Genomic DNA, 20,377 nt, shown 5'->3' on the forward strand with positions numbered 1-20,377 from the left:
AGCCTCGCCTTGTAGACTATGTCCCTAATCCTTTTAATTTACCTCATCTCATATGGCATACAATATACAATATGTACATTCACTCACAAATGGAAACCCAAGTTCATTTTCCAAACCTTAATCTTTATCCACTCTTTACAGAGTGCAATGGATAGTTCAAACGTATTGAGGGGGCATCTGGTGAATAATGTCACAAAATATTTCAAATCCCAAGCAGACATCATCAAACAAAGGAAAGTTCGAGAAGGTAGATGCTGTATTGCTAGACGTTGAGTAGTCTAGGTTACCTCTTGCCTCTAACTAAGGTAGAGTTGTGGAACAGATACTGCAAATGGCTGAAGACATGAAATGAGGGATGCGCCATTTGCGATTGAGTTTGAAAGATCCTACAAAGTATTTCAGTGCATGTACATGTGTATCTTTTTTTGTCGATCTGCTTAACAGAATCATTTACATTATTAGTTTATTTTTTCATTACCTGATAAAAAGTGTGTCATATTATGTATTCATAAATCATAACTTTCTTTTGGCCCCACATGTACCAGGGTATTTATTTTCAGTGTCTGATTTACAAAATATTCGTAGAAAAAAGCATGTACATGGCTAGTAAATGGTAACTTTTGGAATATCTTATTTTTCTGGCAAAGATTATAAGACATTACTTCTTGTCCTTCTTCCTAAGAGAGATTTGTCTTGCCAATCAGACAGGATTTACTTATCCTACAAAACATAAAAACTGAACAAAACTATGCAAGTAGCTACCTAGTGCCTAGTTGGGCCTCACTGTACCTATAATATCCTACCCAACATAAAACTTAAAAACGATGCAAGTACCATCCTTAATTAGGCCCCAAAATAGGGACTGAGCCAGCAAAGTTTTATCTGAAGCATTGCACGTGATGTCTGTTATACCACTGTGAGTCATCTTATTTCATGTTTTTACTGCTTTGCAGTGCTCACACACCTGTTCTCTACCCTGTCCATGGGGTGTATTGCAGCCAGTGCATGGGAGTGCAAAGACACCCCACTGTACCTCTGTTATCTCATTCTCCAAGTCGTGATGTCTCTGCTGTTCAGGATCTGGGTACAGGGCAGGTAGGCAGGTGAAGTTGTCTTTTGAGTAGACACAATCTACATTTAAGTGGTGCACAGGGATTTGGTGTACCTGCACTAATGTCCAGTTGTCTCTGGGTGTCTGTGCAGTGACAGCCCTTATTTGCTGGGTTCTGCTGGGTTCCTACAAAAACAACAACAAGGCGATGGTTGGAATGCTTGAATTATCTGTCAGCAAGGTCGCATCCTAGTCCATCATTTTTCTCCCACTGTACCACCTCAGTTTGGACCTAGCCATATGCAAATCAGTCATGATCCTGCACCAATAGGAACAGTTCAGCCTGAACTGCCAGTCTAGTCCCTCCCTGTACCAGACAACAAGCAATCCAAGTCCGGTTTCGGCTTAATAAGGGCTCATCAATCAGGGTGAAACTGATCTTGGGTTGCATCTGTTCAAAGCTACAAAGATGTAGTACAATGAAAATGCAAAGTTAAAAAAAACTGAAAATTAGTTCCTCAACTGGTAACTAAGAGGATAGTTAACGGAAAAAATGTTCTTGCAAGCATACAATGGTTGCTACTGACATTAGGATAAATTACGGTGTTTATTCGGGGGAAAAACTCTTTTCTCTTAATAGAAAATGGGCCACTGAATCATTGCTCCCCCACAGTAGGATGTGGTCTAGGATCTGGATATTGTAGGTGAATTGAGTTCCTCTTCAGAGGTGGTTATCAAGAAAAAGGTACAGCTGAAGCCACTTTGGAAAAACAATAACACTCATTAAAAAAAATTAAGTACTGGCTCTGTAACAGATAGTGTTAAAGAGGATACTATTAACGAACTTGAAATAGATACAGATCTACAAATAAGTTTCTGCTTAGGCAATCTGTGGACATATTTCATAAGGATAGTAATGATTTCATGAACCGCACGTATAAATAGAAAGCCAATCTGCAGAACATGAGAATTCACTAAACATATCAGTAAGTGGATTTCATTTTTGCGCATGAGACATGGATGGATCCAATAGTGTATAGTACGAAAACAATTTGCAAATAAAAAATAGAGGGATCACGTAGGGGGTTAATTCAGCAAGGTGGGGCAAATGAGGGATGTGTGAAGGACATACCTTCCAGTGAGCAAAACAGCTCATCACTAAATCTTCAAAGGTTCAAAAGGTAGAAGCAGTATTGTCATCAGCAACTACTCTCATCTGCATCTATGCAAAGTATGGAACTGATTTTATGACCACAGTAGCAAAAAGTACGTGGACAGGATTAAACAAGACTTGGCAAGGAAAACCCCAGGATAGTACACAGATGGAACAGACAAAGGAAATGTGAATCGTAGAACTTTTCCCAAGCAAGGGTAAGAACAGTTAAACATCACAAGCAGCCCCACAACTGAAATCAACAAAACCTGATACTAGTTTCAGGGAACGCCAATCCATTAACGCAAGTTCAACTGTAGGGAAATCTAGAAGCCTGAAGAACAAATTACACATGAGCCAGAAATGCCAATGAATATTAAATGAGCTCCTATCGCTCTTAAAGATGGAACTTGCTGCCCTTACATATTTTAAGCAACATGGCAAATCTAAACCTAGAAATGAGTTCCATTAAATCCAGCATTCATCACAGAAAACTTTCCGTGTTCAATTACAGTACATTTTAAGATTGCAACAGGCTGCAAAGCACCAAATATCTTGTCGATAATATGGTATACTGGGACAATTGTAGTACTGGCTTTTCAATTATCTTACAAGAGGCTATTCCAATAGGTAGTTTTTTCCCTCAATTTGAAATAATAATTCTCATAAATGCATATGCATCTTTTTTATGCCTTAAACATAACTCTCTGTGATATATATTTTACTTACAATATTTGAAAAGCAGTTCCCTATTCTTGTTTTTTGATATGCGAAAAATTTAATAGCACAATCATTTCTCATCTGAGTGCTTGAAGACTGGTCAAATTAAGGTGCATGGTCATTTGCCTACCCTGAGTTTCTCTATGAATGTTTTGGTCGAGAAACCACAATATAATACATTTAAATGGGGTCTTATCTGTTACACAGAGAGTGGAAATGTAAAGGTTTTTATTTCTTCCTGCAATGCTTCTTATAATATACCCAAGTTCTATTGTGTTAGAAACATATTCCATACTTAAATATAGGTTAATAAATGTAGATTGATATCCACTGTTAATACAGCACATCTTAATTAACTTGCCAAAAAACTGCAGACTCCTCTCACAAATTCCACATTACAAAACAACAGGACCAGTATTCACAAGTTATGTTTACTAAATTTGATCTCACTACACATATCTAGCACCTTTCGCTCTTGTTATGAATAATTACATTTAATGATAACTTCTGCACAATAATAATCATGTGGCTGAAACCATTTCTGCAAATGCACAAAGATCAATATGCTATTTTTCTTTTACCATTGTTAAGGAAAGAGAGGTGCATCATAACTTCATTGAGATTGATTTCTCTTGAGTCTTGGTCCTTTTCACAGTCACTAATAATAATAAATAGCATCTTACATGCAGAATGTTTACATATATACTATTTATTAGGTTCTAGGACTGAATGTTTGTGTAACTAACAGCATTTTCAGCCAGGCAGCCTTTGGAAGGAAAGGTGTTCACAGTTAGAACCCTAGAATATATAACAAAGTACATTGTTCTAAATCATTAACTCAACAGTCTTAAGACAAATATCAATATATGTTGTAAATTGTCCCTCCACCTTTGTGGGAATTTGAGTTGGCCAGTTACACAAGGTTTCTACTCAATCCAGTTGTTTCACATGGGTTTAAGTACTTGAACTATCTGTGGCCAGGAGAAAACAGCAAGTGAGAATCTAGTTGTTAAATATGCTAATAATTTCGATTAGACATCAATAATCACAGAGCATTTTGCAATTGGAATGATATATTTAGAACTTATTTACGTGTCTGAAAACAAACCATTTTACCTGCAACTAGATCTTCTAGAAGTAATTTTTAACTGGCCAGCTGGAATTTTCATCAAGGGAGAGTGTGAATTTTCATCGCTGCCCATTTAAATTGAATGCATGCGCTGGCCATCTGTAAAGTGAATAGTGTTTGAGAAAGCGTTGTACTTTAATGTTGATTTTGTCGCACAATCTCTCTTTCCACAGATGACTTTCACTCGAATGCCATTAACAGCTTTGCATTGAGACCATAATGTTTCAAAAAGTACCACTTTGTTTTCATCAGCTTTAAAATTATTGTCCCCCTTGTTTGACCAGTAGTTACGAAAATCCTGTAATTTAGAAGAAAGGTCAGCTTATTGACAGCAGGAGCATAATATTACTGTACTAGTCACTTTTCAAGTGACTTTCAATTCGAATGACCATGTAAAACTACACATTCTCTCATTCATAAATCCCTGTAACGATTAAAGGGAGAAAAGGGTCAATAAGCAGAACAGGTGTCAAGATAGCATAGTCAAGCAGGCTGGCCATTTCCGTATGTATATATGATATTGTATAGAAATATGCCTGCATCAGTTGTATGCATTTTCGAAGAAGTGATAGCTAATATTTCCTCTCGGTATACCACTTTTCCATATTTAACTCCGGTTTATTAGTTTGTAGTGGTTATTATATTAATTTAAAAGAAATATGTGATATTATAGTCGCATAAGTCTCTGCACAGTCTTTGACAAAAGTGTGAACATAGTGGTCCAAGCTCAAAAACAGTGTTATTGCTGCACACTATTTAGCAAAAGTGTGAATAAGTAATAAGGGAATAAAGAAAAAATGGTAGTGTTTGCGCTGGAACACGTTCAATAAATTGGAATATACTGCACAATGTATATGTATTTCCAATATGCAGCTTTCCATTTCTATATGCGATACTCAGGGCCAAATATTGTTTTAGAATAAAAACGGTGTTACATGTTAACTTAAATATACTAGAGACATTATATTGTAAAAATAATGCTACTTGATCAGTACACGTATTCACTTAAAATATTTGATTGTTATGGACTTTTAGTCCTATAGTTCGCTTACATGTTTTTTTCTATTTAATTAATGCAAAGAATTCCAACCTTCTAACGACAGTTTTGGTATTATTATTTTTACCATCATGCATGTTTCTGATCAAATTTGTTTCTTTGCTTGCCTGCTGTGTTTTCTCTTGCTTGCTCTTTCAAGATGACAGTTGGTGAAAATGGAAAGCCAGGGGTAGGATGAATATTGTGCTGTCCTTTGTTTCCACCTCTCTGTGAACATTTATGTACAGTATTACAGCACTTCAGCTGCACTTGTTCTTCGGTGTTTCTGGTGTTGTTTTCATACTGGAGTCCATTGTCTGTGAAAATGTCACTTACCTGTGCATGTTTTACCTGGTTAGTTAAGTATGTTGTTGCTCATACCTCTGAGATTCATGGATTTGGAAAGTAAAGAGTGTGGGTGTAATCATCAGCTTAAATCAAACAATTGCTGGTAGAATACATAAATAAAAAAAAATAGTAAGTTCAACAAGAAATCCACACAATGCTTTATTTATTTATATTTCGTACAGCAATGGTGGGTGTTTATTGCCGTTCTATCTATGTGTAATGCAGTACGCACTTGAGGAATGCCCCTAGAGGTACAAGCAAATGAAACAACTCTCTGGTTTCCATAGATGTCTGGATTAAATACATATGACCTAATGATTTAAAGGTCAGCGTCTACATCTGGGATAGGCCATTGTCCTCCGCTGTCTGTATTAATGGCGTTAGCTGCAACAACAGACATGCCTTTTCAAAGTAAAGTACAACTTAATAACTAGAGACTGTGTACGGGCTATTGTTACGCTTGAAACTTATAAGGAGGACTTTATATCTACGTTCCTCAACTGAACATATGCAAAAGCTGACAAACTACCCATAGTCTTTTTTCCTCATTCCATGATTTGACTTTGAGACACATGTCTCTTCCCACCATTCAGTTAAAGATGCATTTCTTTAAATTTAACATTGAAGGCCCATGAAGCAGAGGAAGTGGCAAGGATGAATCCAGAGCTTTCAGACAGACTGAAGAAGCTGGACAATGACGTGTCTTACTACAGAGAAGAATGTAACAAAACTCAGGCTGAAGTCAACAGACTCCGAGGAATCCTCGAGGAAGTCGAGAAGGAGAAGATTGACAAAGATAAACAAATTGCAGAGCTAGAAAGGTAACTTGACGTTTTGTAATAATTATAATTTGTTTATCCGATTTTTAAAATCCTTTATAGTGTGTACAAAATGGGTTATATATTCATGATAGCCAAATCTTTCTGCAAAAAACGGAACCCACTCATTTCCACCTAATAAAAAATACCTTACATCAAACGTTAATATGAAAGGTTTATCTCCATTCGATGAACACGTTAAGGTTACCACCCATTCTCGGATACATGGTTTTTCATTGGTTAATCATAGCCACATATTAGCCATGTTTCAGGTTTGGACTAATAGTTGCATTTCAGTTTTTAGCTATGCATAAGTATACATTTGCATATGTTCACACTATTCAGCTCCTCTGTAAATGAAAGGCATTTGTAGATCCGGCTTGACTGTGCATTTGTTTTAAGACCTATTGCTTACAATATGCATACAGTGGGCTTTGGTCAGTTTCGTTTAATCACTGACTTTTTGATGTGATCACCCTTCACCCATTCTTTTAAGCCATTATCAATCACAACTTGGATCAGCCCAGAAGAATATTTTACTCTCATTATCATGTGTTTGGTCTGGGGGTGTATAATTCCACCTTCTCGGCAATTGTTCTATTGCAGTCCGAGAGGGACTATTTTACTGCTAAAATTGCACTCTTCCCTCACACATTCTTTTATCTCATATATGCATTGCCTACAGAATACAATATTTCACCCCCACTGACTGAGAGTGTGTGAAAAACACAACTGCTGTAAACTGCCCTTACTTGCAGCACACATGGTGCAAGACTGCAGTGGTGCTGCACTCCCCAGTGCTAGGCACCATCCTGCTCATACAGCATCACTACCTCCTGAGTTTCATTTACTCTGAAGGTAGTGACATACAAGAGCAGTACCGTAAGAGAGAATCCCCCTGCTATCTATGCCTCCCACTACTTCCAGGTTATGCTCCGGCTAATGGTCTTACCAGCACAGGAGGGAGGAGGAGCCGGGAGCCGAGCGGACGTGGATCGTCTCGGCTCCCGGTTCACGAGCTGCTCGAACCCGGCTCTAGGCTGCTACAGCCCTTCTTCTGATCGCCCTTCTTCCCCACATGAAGCGGAGCGAATGGGGCATTTGCGGAGCAACAGCGATCGCTCCTAACTAGGCGGACAGGTCCGATCTCCCGAAGAGAAGGAAAAGAGGGCGGTGGCGCTCAAAATGGCGGGCGGCACCTCGCCGTGGACTCCGCCGACTGCGGCCGCCGCTGGGAGGTAGGATTGCGACCTGCGCTCCCCCGGCTTGCCCAGACTCTCGCCGAGTGTCGCAGTAGCTCACGGGACATAGCACCATCTAGCCTTACTTTAACGGCGCCCCCCACTGAGGGAATCCTCCCAGCGCCTGCCTGACTCCAAGATGGCGGCCGGCGGCGACTTTTGGATGGTGATCGCCGCTTCCTCTGGCTCGCCCCAACTTCTCTCCGGCCTCTTGTTTATCCTGCGGCCCTCGCTCAGACTGTCTGGCCTGCCACTCGACCTGCTGCCGTTTTGGGGACCACTGCCACTTCCGGAATGCCCTGTGGTCCTGCAACACGGGCCGGATCTCCAGATCACTCACCCCTCCCCCACACAGCGCCTCACGGCCAACGCGTAACCGCACCAACACCTTTACCACCTTGCGCACTCTCACGCCCACCGAGCCGGATGACCGCAAGCTCTCCAAGATGGCGACGCGCCTGCGGCTGGCCTCCAGCTTCATCTCCCACCTGGGCTCCCACCTTCTCTCCTGGACTTCTTGACTTTTTTTTCTGTCCTGGCCGACACTTTGCTGCTGTTTTCAGACAGTTTTCTCTGGACTCTAGCCCTCCTTCCATTCCCTCGCCCTTTAACCCCTTTTCCTCGTGGATGATCCTCAAATGTTTTCTCCCTTTTCTGCTTTCCCTTCTCTCCTTACCCTTGCATCCCTCCCACCCTCCCTTTGTGCTGTGACTGCATCCACACTTATAGAACCTTGCTCTTTGACTTATTGAAATAACTCTAATCACTGGTATTTGCTTTAGACCTTGCACCATATACCATTCCTATGTGACTCTTAGAGTATATCCAGTCATATCCCCTCCCTATGTATATAGAGATAACTCTAATCACTAGTATATGCAGTAGACCTGTGTACTTTCTACCATTCCTATGTGACCCTTAGAGTATATCTGGTCATATCCCTTCCTATGTATATAGAGATAACTCTAATGACTAGTCTCCTATGTGACTTTTAGAGTATATCCATGTGTATCCCTTCCCTATGTATATAGAGATAGCTCTAATCACTAGAATATGCAGTAGTCCGCGTTGCTCTCTACCATTCCAATGTGACTTTTAGAGTATATCCAGTCTTACCCCTTCCCTATGTATATAGAGATAACTCTAATCACTAGTTTATGCAGGAGTCCGCTGTGCTCTCTACCATTCCTATGTGACTCTGAGAGTATATCCATGTGTATCCCCTCCCTAAGTAGATAGAGATATCACTAGTTTATGCCTAGAGTTTATCCATTTGTATCTCCTCCTTGTGTGACTTTATCTCTTGTACATTTGCAATTTTTTCTGTTTGTACCTTTTTTATAACGCATGTAATCCTAAGTCCGTATGTTTTCAACTGGTTCTTATGTAAGTCAAAAATTTGCAATTTTTTTTCCGCATGTAACCTTCAGTCCTTATGTTTGCAACTGGATCCTATGTAAAGCGCTCTGACACCTTCGGGTAAAGTTTGCACTATATAAAATCGCACAAATAAATAAATAAAAAATAAAACACAGTAGTCCCCCTGACGGTGGTACATGCTTCGTCCTCTATCTTCGCATTCTTCACATTCAGGTTCAACATCTAACTTGATTCTCCAGTGAGAATACACCAGAGATTTCCAACATTACCACTTTTTGTGCTAACCCAGCACTTTGGCTTTCTAATGGCTAGGTTCAGGCTTGCTCTCCTGCTGGTTGCAACTGTCTCCTGACAATCTAACCAATGCAAGAGGGTATAGCTCCTGCTGGAGGATGCTAGGTATAGTAACAGCAACTACCCCTGCCAGATGACGCTAGGAACAGGGTGACAATCGTACATTGACAAAGGTTTGACAGAATGGGATTGCTCCTTCCATCTCCCCTGTGGAATGATAGTTAACCTCAATGAGGGTCAACAAATTCTTGTTTTTTCCACAGAAACAGCGAGTATACCTGCATAGGTTGCATTTGTTACTTGTGCCATCACTAGGATTGTGCCAGGCACTGCATTAGACAGGGTCTTTTCATGAAAAGAATCTAAGTCCCAAGGAAAGCCACAGTCCCAGGAGGGGTGTCTAAAGCGCTACACTCACAGAAAGCCACTGCCTTCACCAAGAGTTAAACAGCACAAGTGCTGTGGTGGAAGCACACAGTGAAATGATAGTAGTGACTAGGTCCTTTTTACCCTGAGTCATTGAGTGAGGCCTACAGGTTGATGTAGAAGTGCATGCATAGTGAAAACATGTGTGGAGTGCATGTGAGCATGCAAGACATACACTACACAGAGGATGCAATGTAGTTCAGTGACATAGGGTTTTTAAAGTGACATACTCTGATGCAGTACAGAGAGGATGTAGTATTGAACACTGGGCGCAGACTGAGTGTGTGTTCTGCATGTGGAAATGCTGGTGGTAGCATTTTACATGGGCACAACAATACTAGACAGTGGAGTGTGCTGTGAACAAATGCTGAGAGCAGAAGTGCATGCACTGGTACATTACGAGGAGGACCTTTGGTTCATTTTGGGAAGGTCAGGCCTGCCTGCTGAAAACATGAGGAGTAGAGGAATCTCCCCCAGACAGAATTGCATATTGATGAATTTCTGGAAACTCTGTACGGCAAGCAATGAGTGAGGAGGAGCCAGGCTCTCCTGTGCATTTCAAAAGGTTCTTTGATTTAGTAACAGATCACAAGGAAAGGACCTAGGCACATATCAGGAAGAGGAAGGTGGGGATGTTAAGAGAATCTTAAAGGGTAGAGCTGAGGGCCTAGGATTAACCTTTGATGCACAGCTCACTGTGAATGACATCCAGGTGTGAACTCCGGTCCCTTCCAGGAATCTTGTTGTGGGTTAATCAGCTTCGGAGTGCTGCCTGTTGTGACACACATCCATCAGGAGGAAGAAGAATGGGGAGATATGCCTATTTCAATGACAGAGAACCTAAACTTAAAACTTCAATGGTCCAGACCCTAAGTCACATTTTGTGTCTTGAAAAGAACTATAAGTAGACACCATGCTTTGTCATCTGCCAAGTAGCCAGGTTGCATGAGGTGGGGAAGCTCTGCAATACTTCGGCCTGAGACCAGGACTAGGGGCCTAGCCTGCTAGTCTTCCTGCTAGGTGAGGGGGCATCACTCAGGGAAAACAAGACCACCTGCCCTGGAGTCTGGAGCACCAGTTCCTTACCTGCTCGCTGAAACCGGTGTGCCTTTGAGGGAGACAAGCTTGTGGGAGGAAGAGAGATCCTGAGAGAAGCACAGATGCATGGGGCTCCTGAGTGAGGTGTGAGGAGCTGTGCCACTTTGTTTTGTGACCCCGAATGCCAGTATGGGCTTCCGTGCACGAAGGACAGTGCCGCATCGAATGGGCCATTGCCCGTGTGTAGCGTTGTGGAAGTTCGTGACTCCATATGCCAGGAGTGGACGCCATGTGCCAAGATACTTTGTTGCATCGTACAGGCCGTCACCACTGTTCAGGAAGTTGCTTCCACCCCGTATGCCGGGGGAGGGGCAACCTGAGGATAGTGTGACCGGACAGTGAGATTCTTTGGAGCGACCCTGTATGCCAGGAGGGACCGCTGAAAGTGATGGCCGGAGGTCTAGGTCATTGCCTGTGACCCAAAACTGATGTAACAACTAAGAAGCGGGATGCTTTGTATCTAAGGAGGTCTGAGAACAGAGGAGTCACCACTAGAGCCCCGGTGGAGCAAGAAGTAAGGAAGAAAAGACTTACTGCGTGTTGCTTGAGCCTGCGTTACTCTGATTGCCAGGACACTGGTAAGCACAGCTCAGGAGAGAGAGCCAGTGCCTACTGGAGGTGGGCATTTAATGTGTGCAGCCTGACTTTGCTGATCTTGGCCACAACCACATTGCACCGCTGCCTGTGTTCGCACCGCCGAAAGAAGGTAATTTGAGAACTGGGCCTGCCAGGTCCTGGGTGATATACCTTCTTTTGTTTTTGCAACCCTACTTGACTCTTAGTGACTGCACTGTATTGGGGGGGGGGGACCACGTCAACAGGGCCCAGTAGTTTACAATATCTGGATGTTACCAAATGTGAGTTGGAAATAACAGCACACCTGTTACATGGGAACTGGGTAGCCCGGCGGGTGGCTTGACAAAAACTAGGGTGCCTGCCTCAAAGAGGACTGTGTTATTGCTTATTAAATGTTGTTTAGATTTGCATAAGTAGAATTAGAATTAAAATACTTCCTTAATACAAAATAAGTACTTGCCTAGACTTTGATTTATTGTGTGTGCTACATGCATGATGAGTTATGAGTCGGGTTCACTGATCTGTATCTACACTTCACTCTGAGGGAGCCTTGACTGCTCATGCTATACTGCTAACTGAGAGTTAGGTGCAGAGGAGGTGCTTGATCCAGTTAAGTGGGATTCCTGCTAGGGTGGGTCCCGGGAAATCAGGAGAAAAAGGCCACAACCACCTCGGTTGGGCCTAGTAATCCTTGCTTGCTCTGCGGCCCTCTGAACGGGGTTCTGACTCTGGGTCAGACCCACCCCACTTTTTTAAAAAAAGAATAGTCCTGTCATGCACTGGGCTTTCTGCCCCATGAGGCAAATTGGGGCAACCCCAATTTGTCACTTTTGGGGTGAGGTGTGGCCAATGGCAGAGTACAACACCAACACCTCCTTCTTTTGCCCCATATGCAAAATGACTGGTGGCCAAATGGACTTTCTAACCTCCCTGGGGGAAGGTTTGGGTGGACTCCCTAATTGGGACAAACTTCCTATCTGCCCTCTTCTGGAGCCGGTGTATGGTTCAACCCCAAGTAGGCCACAACCTGCCTTTGTTTGTTTTGGAACCATTTAGAAATCCCTGGTGTTCAGTGTGTTTTCTGGGAGTGAAGGCCCCTATCCATCCCCTTGTGGTGGCAAAAAATCTATTGGCCCTGGGGCGGGAATAATACAGACACATGCCTAGGGGTTCCCTCTCCCCCAAAACAACACTGCATAAATGCTGTCCCTCTGGTCTATTGGGCTTTCAGCCCCCCAGTTAAGCAAATTGGGGTTAAATGGCCCTATCTACCTGCAAGGAGGCAAAAAGACTGCTTAGCCTTTTTGGGTGTACTGGGCATCATCATGCCCATGGTGGGCAGCCCTCACCCCTATGTTTTTTCCCCCTGGTGTCTAGAGACGTTATGCCCCCTGGGGGCTGATTGGGGTAATCTCCTCCCATCCACCTCTCAAGGGGATGAAAGACAATGTGCGCCCTTTCTAGGGTGGTGTATGACCATGCCATGGTGGGTGGCTCCCAGTTTTTTTATAAAAATGTATCCTGGTGTCTAGGGACATTCTGCCCTCCCAGGTGCAGGGGGTATATTGGGGTACTCACCCGCATCCACCCACAAGAGAGACAGAAAGACTGTCCCCCCCACTGCCATATTTTTATTTAAAAAAATAACCTGGTGTCTAGTGGGCTTTCTGCCTCCCCTCAGGAGGGAGGGGCAAAAAGACTGTTCCATGTATATTGGGGTTAGGGGCATGACCATGCACTGGTGGGAAGCCTCACCCCTATATGTGTATTAAAAAGAAATCCCCGGTGTCAAGTTGGCTTTTCAGTTTCTCGGTGGTATATCAGGGGTAATCACTCTATCTACCAGCCTAGGGGGGTGGGTGGGGGCAGAAAGACTGTTTCATATATAATGGGGGCGGGGCATGGTCATGCTTATACAATAACTTGTCTTGCCCCAAAGGTTTGAGGATATGAACGTGTCTGACTTTATTATATATCATTCTAAATGCCTCCTGGTGGTGAATACCCTTTTGTATAGTTTAGATATTGAGGAAGCTGGGACAGCTACAACAAATTCCTCTCACTCCCTCCTGTACTGTAGTGCCACCTAGCATACCAACCTGTGTGAATGACTCTTTGTATTTCACTTGCTTCTCAGGCGACCTTATTGTGTATGTTAGAAAGGTTACAATCACCGTTTGAATTCTCTTCTATCTTATTCTAATAGCTGAAAGTGAAACGATAAATCTACACTCAGGTGTAGAATTTCACATTAGCCTTGCCAAAGGCCTGTCCCGGGTCAGCACCAACTTTTATTCTATGAGAATCCCTTTTCCCATCATGTATCTGCTGCCATTTTCTGTGCAGTTACCTCGAAGGACATATGCAAAGCTGAACTGAGGAGGACACAATAGAACCCTTCATATAGTATTTGTTCTTATATATGTAGAGGAAATGCCACAACAGACTACCCTCTTCATGATGGGTTGAGCTGGCCCAGATGGCCCTGTAAGTTGATTCATATAGTAAGGATTGCCTAAACTGTACTAGAAATATTTGCTTATTCTAAACTTCCTAGTATCCATCTGATAGCTGTACTTTCATAAGTGCTTCCACCTAACTGTCAATACAAAAATATCCTTAGATATTGTAGCAGCATGCAATTGTGGCTTCACATTTTATTTATGACATGAAGCACTTTTGACTTTCACCTTTTTACAGTAGTCAGGAGATGGGGCTGGCACTCTTTAGGCTCACTGAGGATAAGTCTACCGAAGTCCACCTAGTATGTGCTGCCATTACTGGAGTTCTAAATCACATGCCCTATTCTGGTAACATTCATATGTTCCCTTATAGGTGCCTCTACTCTGCATTTTATTTAAAAATACTTGCTGAGCAGGACATCAGCATGAGTATTCCCCTCCCATATTAAATGTGTATATGTATTATACAGAGTTAAAGCCACTGGAAGAAAAATGAACAAAAATGTCACTCATTCATCTCCAAGAATTTGCTATCCACTCCAAATAGGTTGGAAGTAAGGCTTTCTGTTTATTTATCTGAATTGCATTGGATGAACCTTCAACATATGCGCATTATCCTCTTTATGGTCCATTCTTTCACATATAATGCTAATGAGATTTAGGCTTTACAATACTTTAGTACTTTGTTTGCCTGTCAGATTACAGTTTGTTAAAATATCAGGAATCTAATCAGTAATTTTCTCATAAATGGCAACCCAAGGAAGTAACAACATTGTTTGCATTAAACTGTTGTGACAGAATGTTCCCTGCATGTTACACATGTATATCCCTGCCCTGAGTAGCCCATCAGCAAGTGAATTTGGTATTCTGATTTTTGCCAGCCTATTTATCAAACTAAAGTAATATGCTCTCTGATGGTTAGTCCTGTTCTCTGTAATGTTAAAGTCCAGGAATGGTTCTGTAATTTGGAGGGGTGCTCCACGTATTCCCTGTTTTTATTGGCATGGCGCTACTGCCCATGAACTGGGTTGTTGATATGGTTTTGTGGTGGCAGTTTACCAATTTCTGTGAATTCATAGGCCTGACCAGACATTCTTTGGAATTTGGCTACCGAAGGAGAAACGCTTACCCGGCAGAGACGATGACACTCGTCAGAAGAAGTCAACTATCGTATTGACATTATTTTTCTACATTGGATGCGTGAAGTACCGACACCCAGTCTGATTCATTTGTCACAATTTCAGAACACAACTAATGATATTCGCAATTCCAATATTTATATTTCGGACACCTGTATATGACGGTTAGCACTGCAGTCTTGCTGGCATAGTGCATAAACTCTTGAGCACGGATCTAAATATTGATTTGGAACAGTTGCGATCTAAATTTCAGAACGTGATCCTTGTGATGCTCACCCTGAGGAAGCCCCGTGTGGGGCGAAACGCGTTGGCTGTGGTGCTGTTTTTGAAAAAATCTATGGCATTCAAATTGACAAGAAGAGAAGATTAAAAGATTCAGTGTTGAAAACGAAGAAAGAATTTGAATTTGTTTATTACTTTGTGCATTTATGCTCTTTATAAATCTTATGTTGCCTCTCTATATTCAAGATATTGTTGGTAAAAAAAAAATTCTGTCCTGTGGCAGTGGACCGATGAGGTGGGCTACTTCAATCTGTGCACTTTCAAAAAACAAGTTTGTATAGCTTGGTGGTGCGGCTTGGTAGCATTCCTTACTGCCATTTTTTTCTGTTGATTTCTATAAAATAAGGGTAGCTGCACAACCACTTGCTATTGATAAAATATAAACGAATATTTGATAATGAATTTTGACGATGAAAGAGAGGAACTAGCTAAAGATCTTTTCACTACGGGTAAAATAGACATGTCAGGACATATGGCATCTTCCACGTCAGGAGAAGGTTTAAAAGCGAAATTTGTAAAATTAGAAGGCCTGAAAAAAGGCAGAACTCTCAAAGTGATGGGACGGGGTCACACTTAAAAGATACATGGATAATAAGAAAATACCCCGGGGTTTAAGAATACTTACTTTCCCCACTTTTGATGATTTGGAAATAGACCTACTTAAAGACTGGGAAGAAAATCTGCAAAACTCATCTTTTGTAATGATGAGGATCTGAACACTCAGACAGAAAGTGTCTGAAATTAAGAGAGGAGATTAGCAAACTAGAAGAAGAGATCAAGGGGATGAATCTCAAAGACCTAACAGATACAAACTTTGTAATCCTTAAGGAACAGATCGCCAGTCATCAACGATTTATCAAACAGAGAAAGCTAAACAAAATAGCAAGGGACGACAGAGATTATGCACAGGGACGCATCTATACGTTTGCACAAAAGTTTGATAATATTCAGGTCCCTAAACAAAAAGAAGCAGACACTATGAGCATTGGAAGTGTATCAAGCCTGCTTAGCAGCTCTAATGCATCCTCCATTGAAGAAGCTGGTGCAACAGGTACTAACGGAACTGGAACGGTTGTTGATTCAAATGCTTCCTCTTCCGCTTTTTTAGACGAGGTTTTGCGATTTCACATAGGGAGCAAACAGCAAAAGAAACCCGTAAACAAACAAAACGGGGTGGGTCCAGGAAAAACAGACAAAGATTCCGGGGTACTAACCAGAAATCAAAAGAATAAAAGTCATATTTTAAGCTGTGTATTTTGGATTTTTCTCATTTTGGTCTCGTTTGGTTTAGATACAGATATTTTATTTTTTCTAAACTGGAGTGAAGTCCTTTTGTAGTGTTTTCCCTGTGTTACTGTGTGTGAATTGTAAAAATACATTACACATTGCCTCTGAGATAAGCCTGTCTGCTCATGCCAAGCTACCAAGGGGTGAACAAGGGTTATCTAGGTGCGTAAATCCCTTCATCTGACTGGAAGTAAGGGTCCCTACTTGGACAGGGTGCATACCACTAGCAACTAGTGGCCCCCATTTCTAACACAAAGTCCCTCTGAGCATGTTTTTCACAGTAAAGATGAACCCTTGGAAATATATTGACCACACAGAAGCTCTAGATTATTTCTGTCCAGCAGCAGATCCATTTTAAGATTATTGCCATTTTGATCAGCTAAATGGTTGTCAAATATGGATGTTTCAAGGTTAACATGAAAGCAGTAGGTCACCATCTATGCCTTTATCCATCTACTAAGGGTGGGAATGCCACTAGACCATGATCAAACTATCCACCTACAAAAATATTGAATCCACAATATTTGCCATCACTATATTAGCATGGTAGGCAGATGGAGTTGAGAAAAGTAGATTATAATATTGATAATTACCTTGACAACATTGTGGCTGTTAGGGTTATCAATGCAGTCATTTTGTCGGTTGATTTTTCCAGCCATGATGTAGTGACATTAGCAACCCCTCATCATATGTTCCATGAGTCTCCCGACATTTTAACAATTTTGCCACTGGAAAGTACTGATTGATCTAGCCCAGCAAATTAAGTTTGGATGTATGGTGGCAACACAGTCAGAGCTTACCATTGTAGCACTATACAAAATAATTCTAAAAATTGATTATTGAGTATAAGTTTCTAAATGGTATTCTGCCTTCAAGGACTCACTCAATACTGCATACAGAGGAACGTTTCAACATCATATTAGTAGACAATTAATCTTGGCAATTCTTCTAGACATGACTGAAAAACAGCAAGCTAAATTGTTGGCTTTAGGAAATAGGACCGGGTTAAGCTGTTGGGTACTTTATCAAATATACTTGTTTTCTGTTTAAAGGATTGGGAAATCAAAGCCACCTTCAAGGAAACTAATGCAGCTAAAAATACATTGTGATAAAATTCATACTGATTCCTCTGCCAAACCCAGGGGCTTGTTTCCTTTTTTTTTTAATTTTTTTAAACCTTTTTTTATTGATAACACAAGCAGAAGATATAAAAAAAGAAAAACAAAAGGAAAAATATAAACAAAAATGCATTTGATCAGTACATACTGTATCTTCAACTCCTTCGTAATAAAAAAAAAGACATCAAGTAATCAGAGCAAATTCATATATCGGCTAAGAGACAAATAATAAGATATCAAGGTAGCCAAAACCCTTAATTATATCAATTCATATTTGAACAAGTAAAAAGACATCCCCATATTCTGTCTATTTTCTTAAGTGCTTTATCACCCCTTTTCCTAGCTAAAGATAATTCCATATCATATATCTCCTTCACCAAAATCCACCATTCGTTCACATGAGGTGGTTGGTCCGAGATCCATGCCCTTGCAATAACCAATCTTGCGCATGATAGCAAAATAAAAACAACATCTCGAAATGGGGAAATAGTAGGTTGAATACCAAGAAGAATCATTTCAGGTCGTAATGATGTGTCTATTAATAGTTTCTGTTTCAGAATATTTTCTAAACTATCCCAAAATGAAAACAAAACCGGACATGTAACAATCATATGCTCTAAATCAGCAGCCTGTAGTTGGCATTTTGGGCATTTCATACGATCATTGTGGACATTATTAGAGGACCATTTAAAAATTGTTTCAGGGTGTAATAAAGTTGGCAGATGGTCTCATACGCTTGGAGTTTTAAACTGGATGAATGAACTAAAGTATCAATATTATTTAAAAATGTGAAAATAGTGTTTGATGAAATGCCGGTCGTAAATTTTAAGGTCCATTTCTGAGCCAATTTAGGGCAGTCATCTATCCTATTTTGACTGAAACATTTATACCCTAGGCTGATCGTAGCTTTGTTCTTCCTGCCTTCTGCATACATACAAATCCAAAAATCTGAATCTGAGATCTTTTTAAGCTTTAGTTTTCCAATAAGGAAATCTCGGATTTGTATGTACTTAAAGTACACGTACCCCGGTAGTTTATATAGTATCCTAAGTGTTTCAAACTCTAACAAGCCTGAGGAGCCATATAAATCGCCCAGTTTGGTTATGCCTAAGTTGGACCAAATCCTGCACCCTAAATCACTAAAAATACCTGGTAACCCCGGATTGTTCCAGATAGTTAAATCAGGGTGAAAGATTGACGTTTTGTTGAGTACCAGTATTATATTCCATATGTTTATTATGTCTTTGGCGGTCTTAAACCTGACTATTTTAAAATAGTTAGGGTCATTGGTTCTAGCAAGGAATTGAATAGAGTCGGTACCAAGCATAAATTGTTGAAAGTAATTAGGATTATTGGAATTAAAAAGACTCTGTAGACGTCCCAAAAAGGATGCAAAAAAATAAGTTCTAAAATCTGGAAAGTTAAGGCCACCCTTACTGAATGGTAACTTTAAGGTAGATAATGATCTGCGGGTTTTTTTAAACCCCCATATAAAGCTGCCTAGAATGCAATCAAGTTTTCTAAAGAATAATTTGGTAATTTTTAAAGGAATGCACCTAAATAAATACAAAAACTTTGGCAGAATGTTCATTTTGATGAGATTTATTTGACCAATAAGGTTTAGGGGAACCTTATGCCATTTTTTAGGAAGAATGCTAGTGTCTTTTAATAAAACATCATAATTCAGTGCAATAATACACTTGATGTTGGATGTAATTTTAATACCTAAATAGGTAGCCCTGTGGCATGTGCCAGCGACTGGGATCCGTGGTTTATAATTAACTATGATTTGTGTTTTATTTAAATTTAATTTGTAGCCCGATACTGCACCAAAGGCGTCAGCTTCTTTAATAATTCCGTCCATGGCTTCTGCGACATCTGTTGTATAAATCGCCAAGTCGTCAGCGTATGCTGTAATTTTAAGTGACTTAGTGCCAAAGTTAAATGATTTTATACGTTCCTGGGATTGTATAGCATTAATAAAGGGCTCCATAGCAAGAGCAAATAAAAGAGGTGATAGCGGGCACCCCTGGCGTGTCCCTCTTAAATTTGGGAATCTAGAGGACAGCAGATTATCATATCCTATTATAGCATTTGGACAATCATAAAGTGCTTGTATTTTCATTAGGAAGTGTTTTTTAAAACCAATTTCTTTAAGAGTAGCCCAAAGATATTCCCACCCCACTCGGTCAAATGCTTTTTCAGCATCGAGTAGTGCCATGCCGAGTGGGGAGGAATTCGTTGCAGCAACATCAAACGCAGTGATAGCCATGTTAACATGCAATGTTGTGTCTCTCCCTACCCCAAAGCCGTGTTGATGTTAGCTAACTAATTTGGGCATAAGAGGAGATAATCTTGTAGCAATTAATTTAGCGTATGCTTTGGCATCTGAATTAATCTGGGAAATGGGCCTGTAGGACCCACACTCTGAAAGTGTTTTATTCTTTTTTAGAAAAAAAATGATTTTAGCGGTATTCCATGAGCTTGGAGCCTTGCTAGTTATCCCTATTTGGTTTATAATTGAGCAAAGAAAAGGAAGAAGCTCCTCACTACAACTTTTGTATACTTCAAACAGAAGTGTATCATCCCCAGCGGCTTTCCCGGAGGGAAGGGAAAAGATAGCTAATTTCAATTCAGCAAGGCTAAAATCTTTTACCAATTTTTCCATTGCTTCTGCTTCTGTTTCTACTAACCAATTATTTCTAATGTAGCCTTGAATAGATTCAATCGGAGGTAAATTCTCAGGGGTATAGAGTTTAGTATAATATTTAACAAATTGTTGCAGAATCTGCTCGGGTAGAGTATAATTAATTCCATCT

The 20,377-nt window shown here is 40.8% G+C and overlaps 1 protein-coding gene across 1 annotated transcript in view; it reads left to right on the forward strand.

Moving 5' to 3' along the window:
• ERC2 (ELKS/RAB6-interacting/CAST family member 2) overlaps positions 1 to 20,377 on the forward strand; it is a 2,322,684-nt gene that overhangs the window by 1,219,431 nt on the left and 1,082,876 nt on the right. Inside the window, exon 11 of the mRNA XM_078661584.1 lies at positions 6,065 to 6,258. Coding sequence (XP_078517710.1) covers positions 6,065 to 6,258 — 194 coding nt within the window. The remainder of the gene's footprint in view (positions 1 to 6,064; positions 6,259 to 20,377) is intronic.

The sequence above is a fragment of the Lissotriton helveticus genome, chromosome 9 (genome assembly GCF_964261635.1).
Source record: "Lissotriton helveticus chromosome 9, aLisHel1.1, whole genome shotgun sequence".
Lineage (NCBI taxonomy): Eukaryota > Metazoa > Chordata > Amphibia > Caudata > Salamandridae > Lissotriton > Lissotriton helveticus.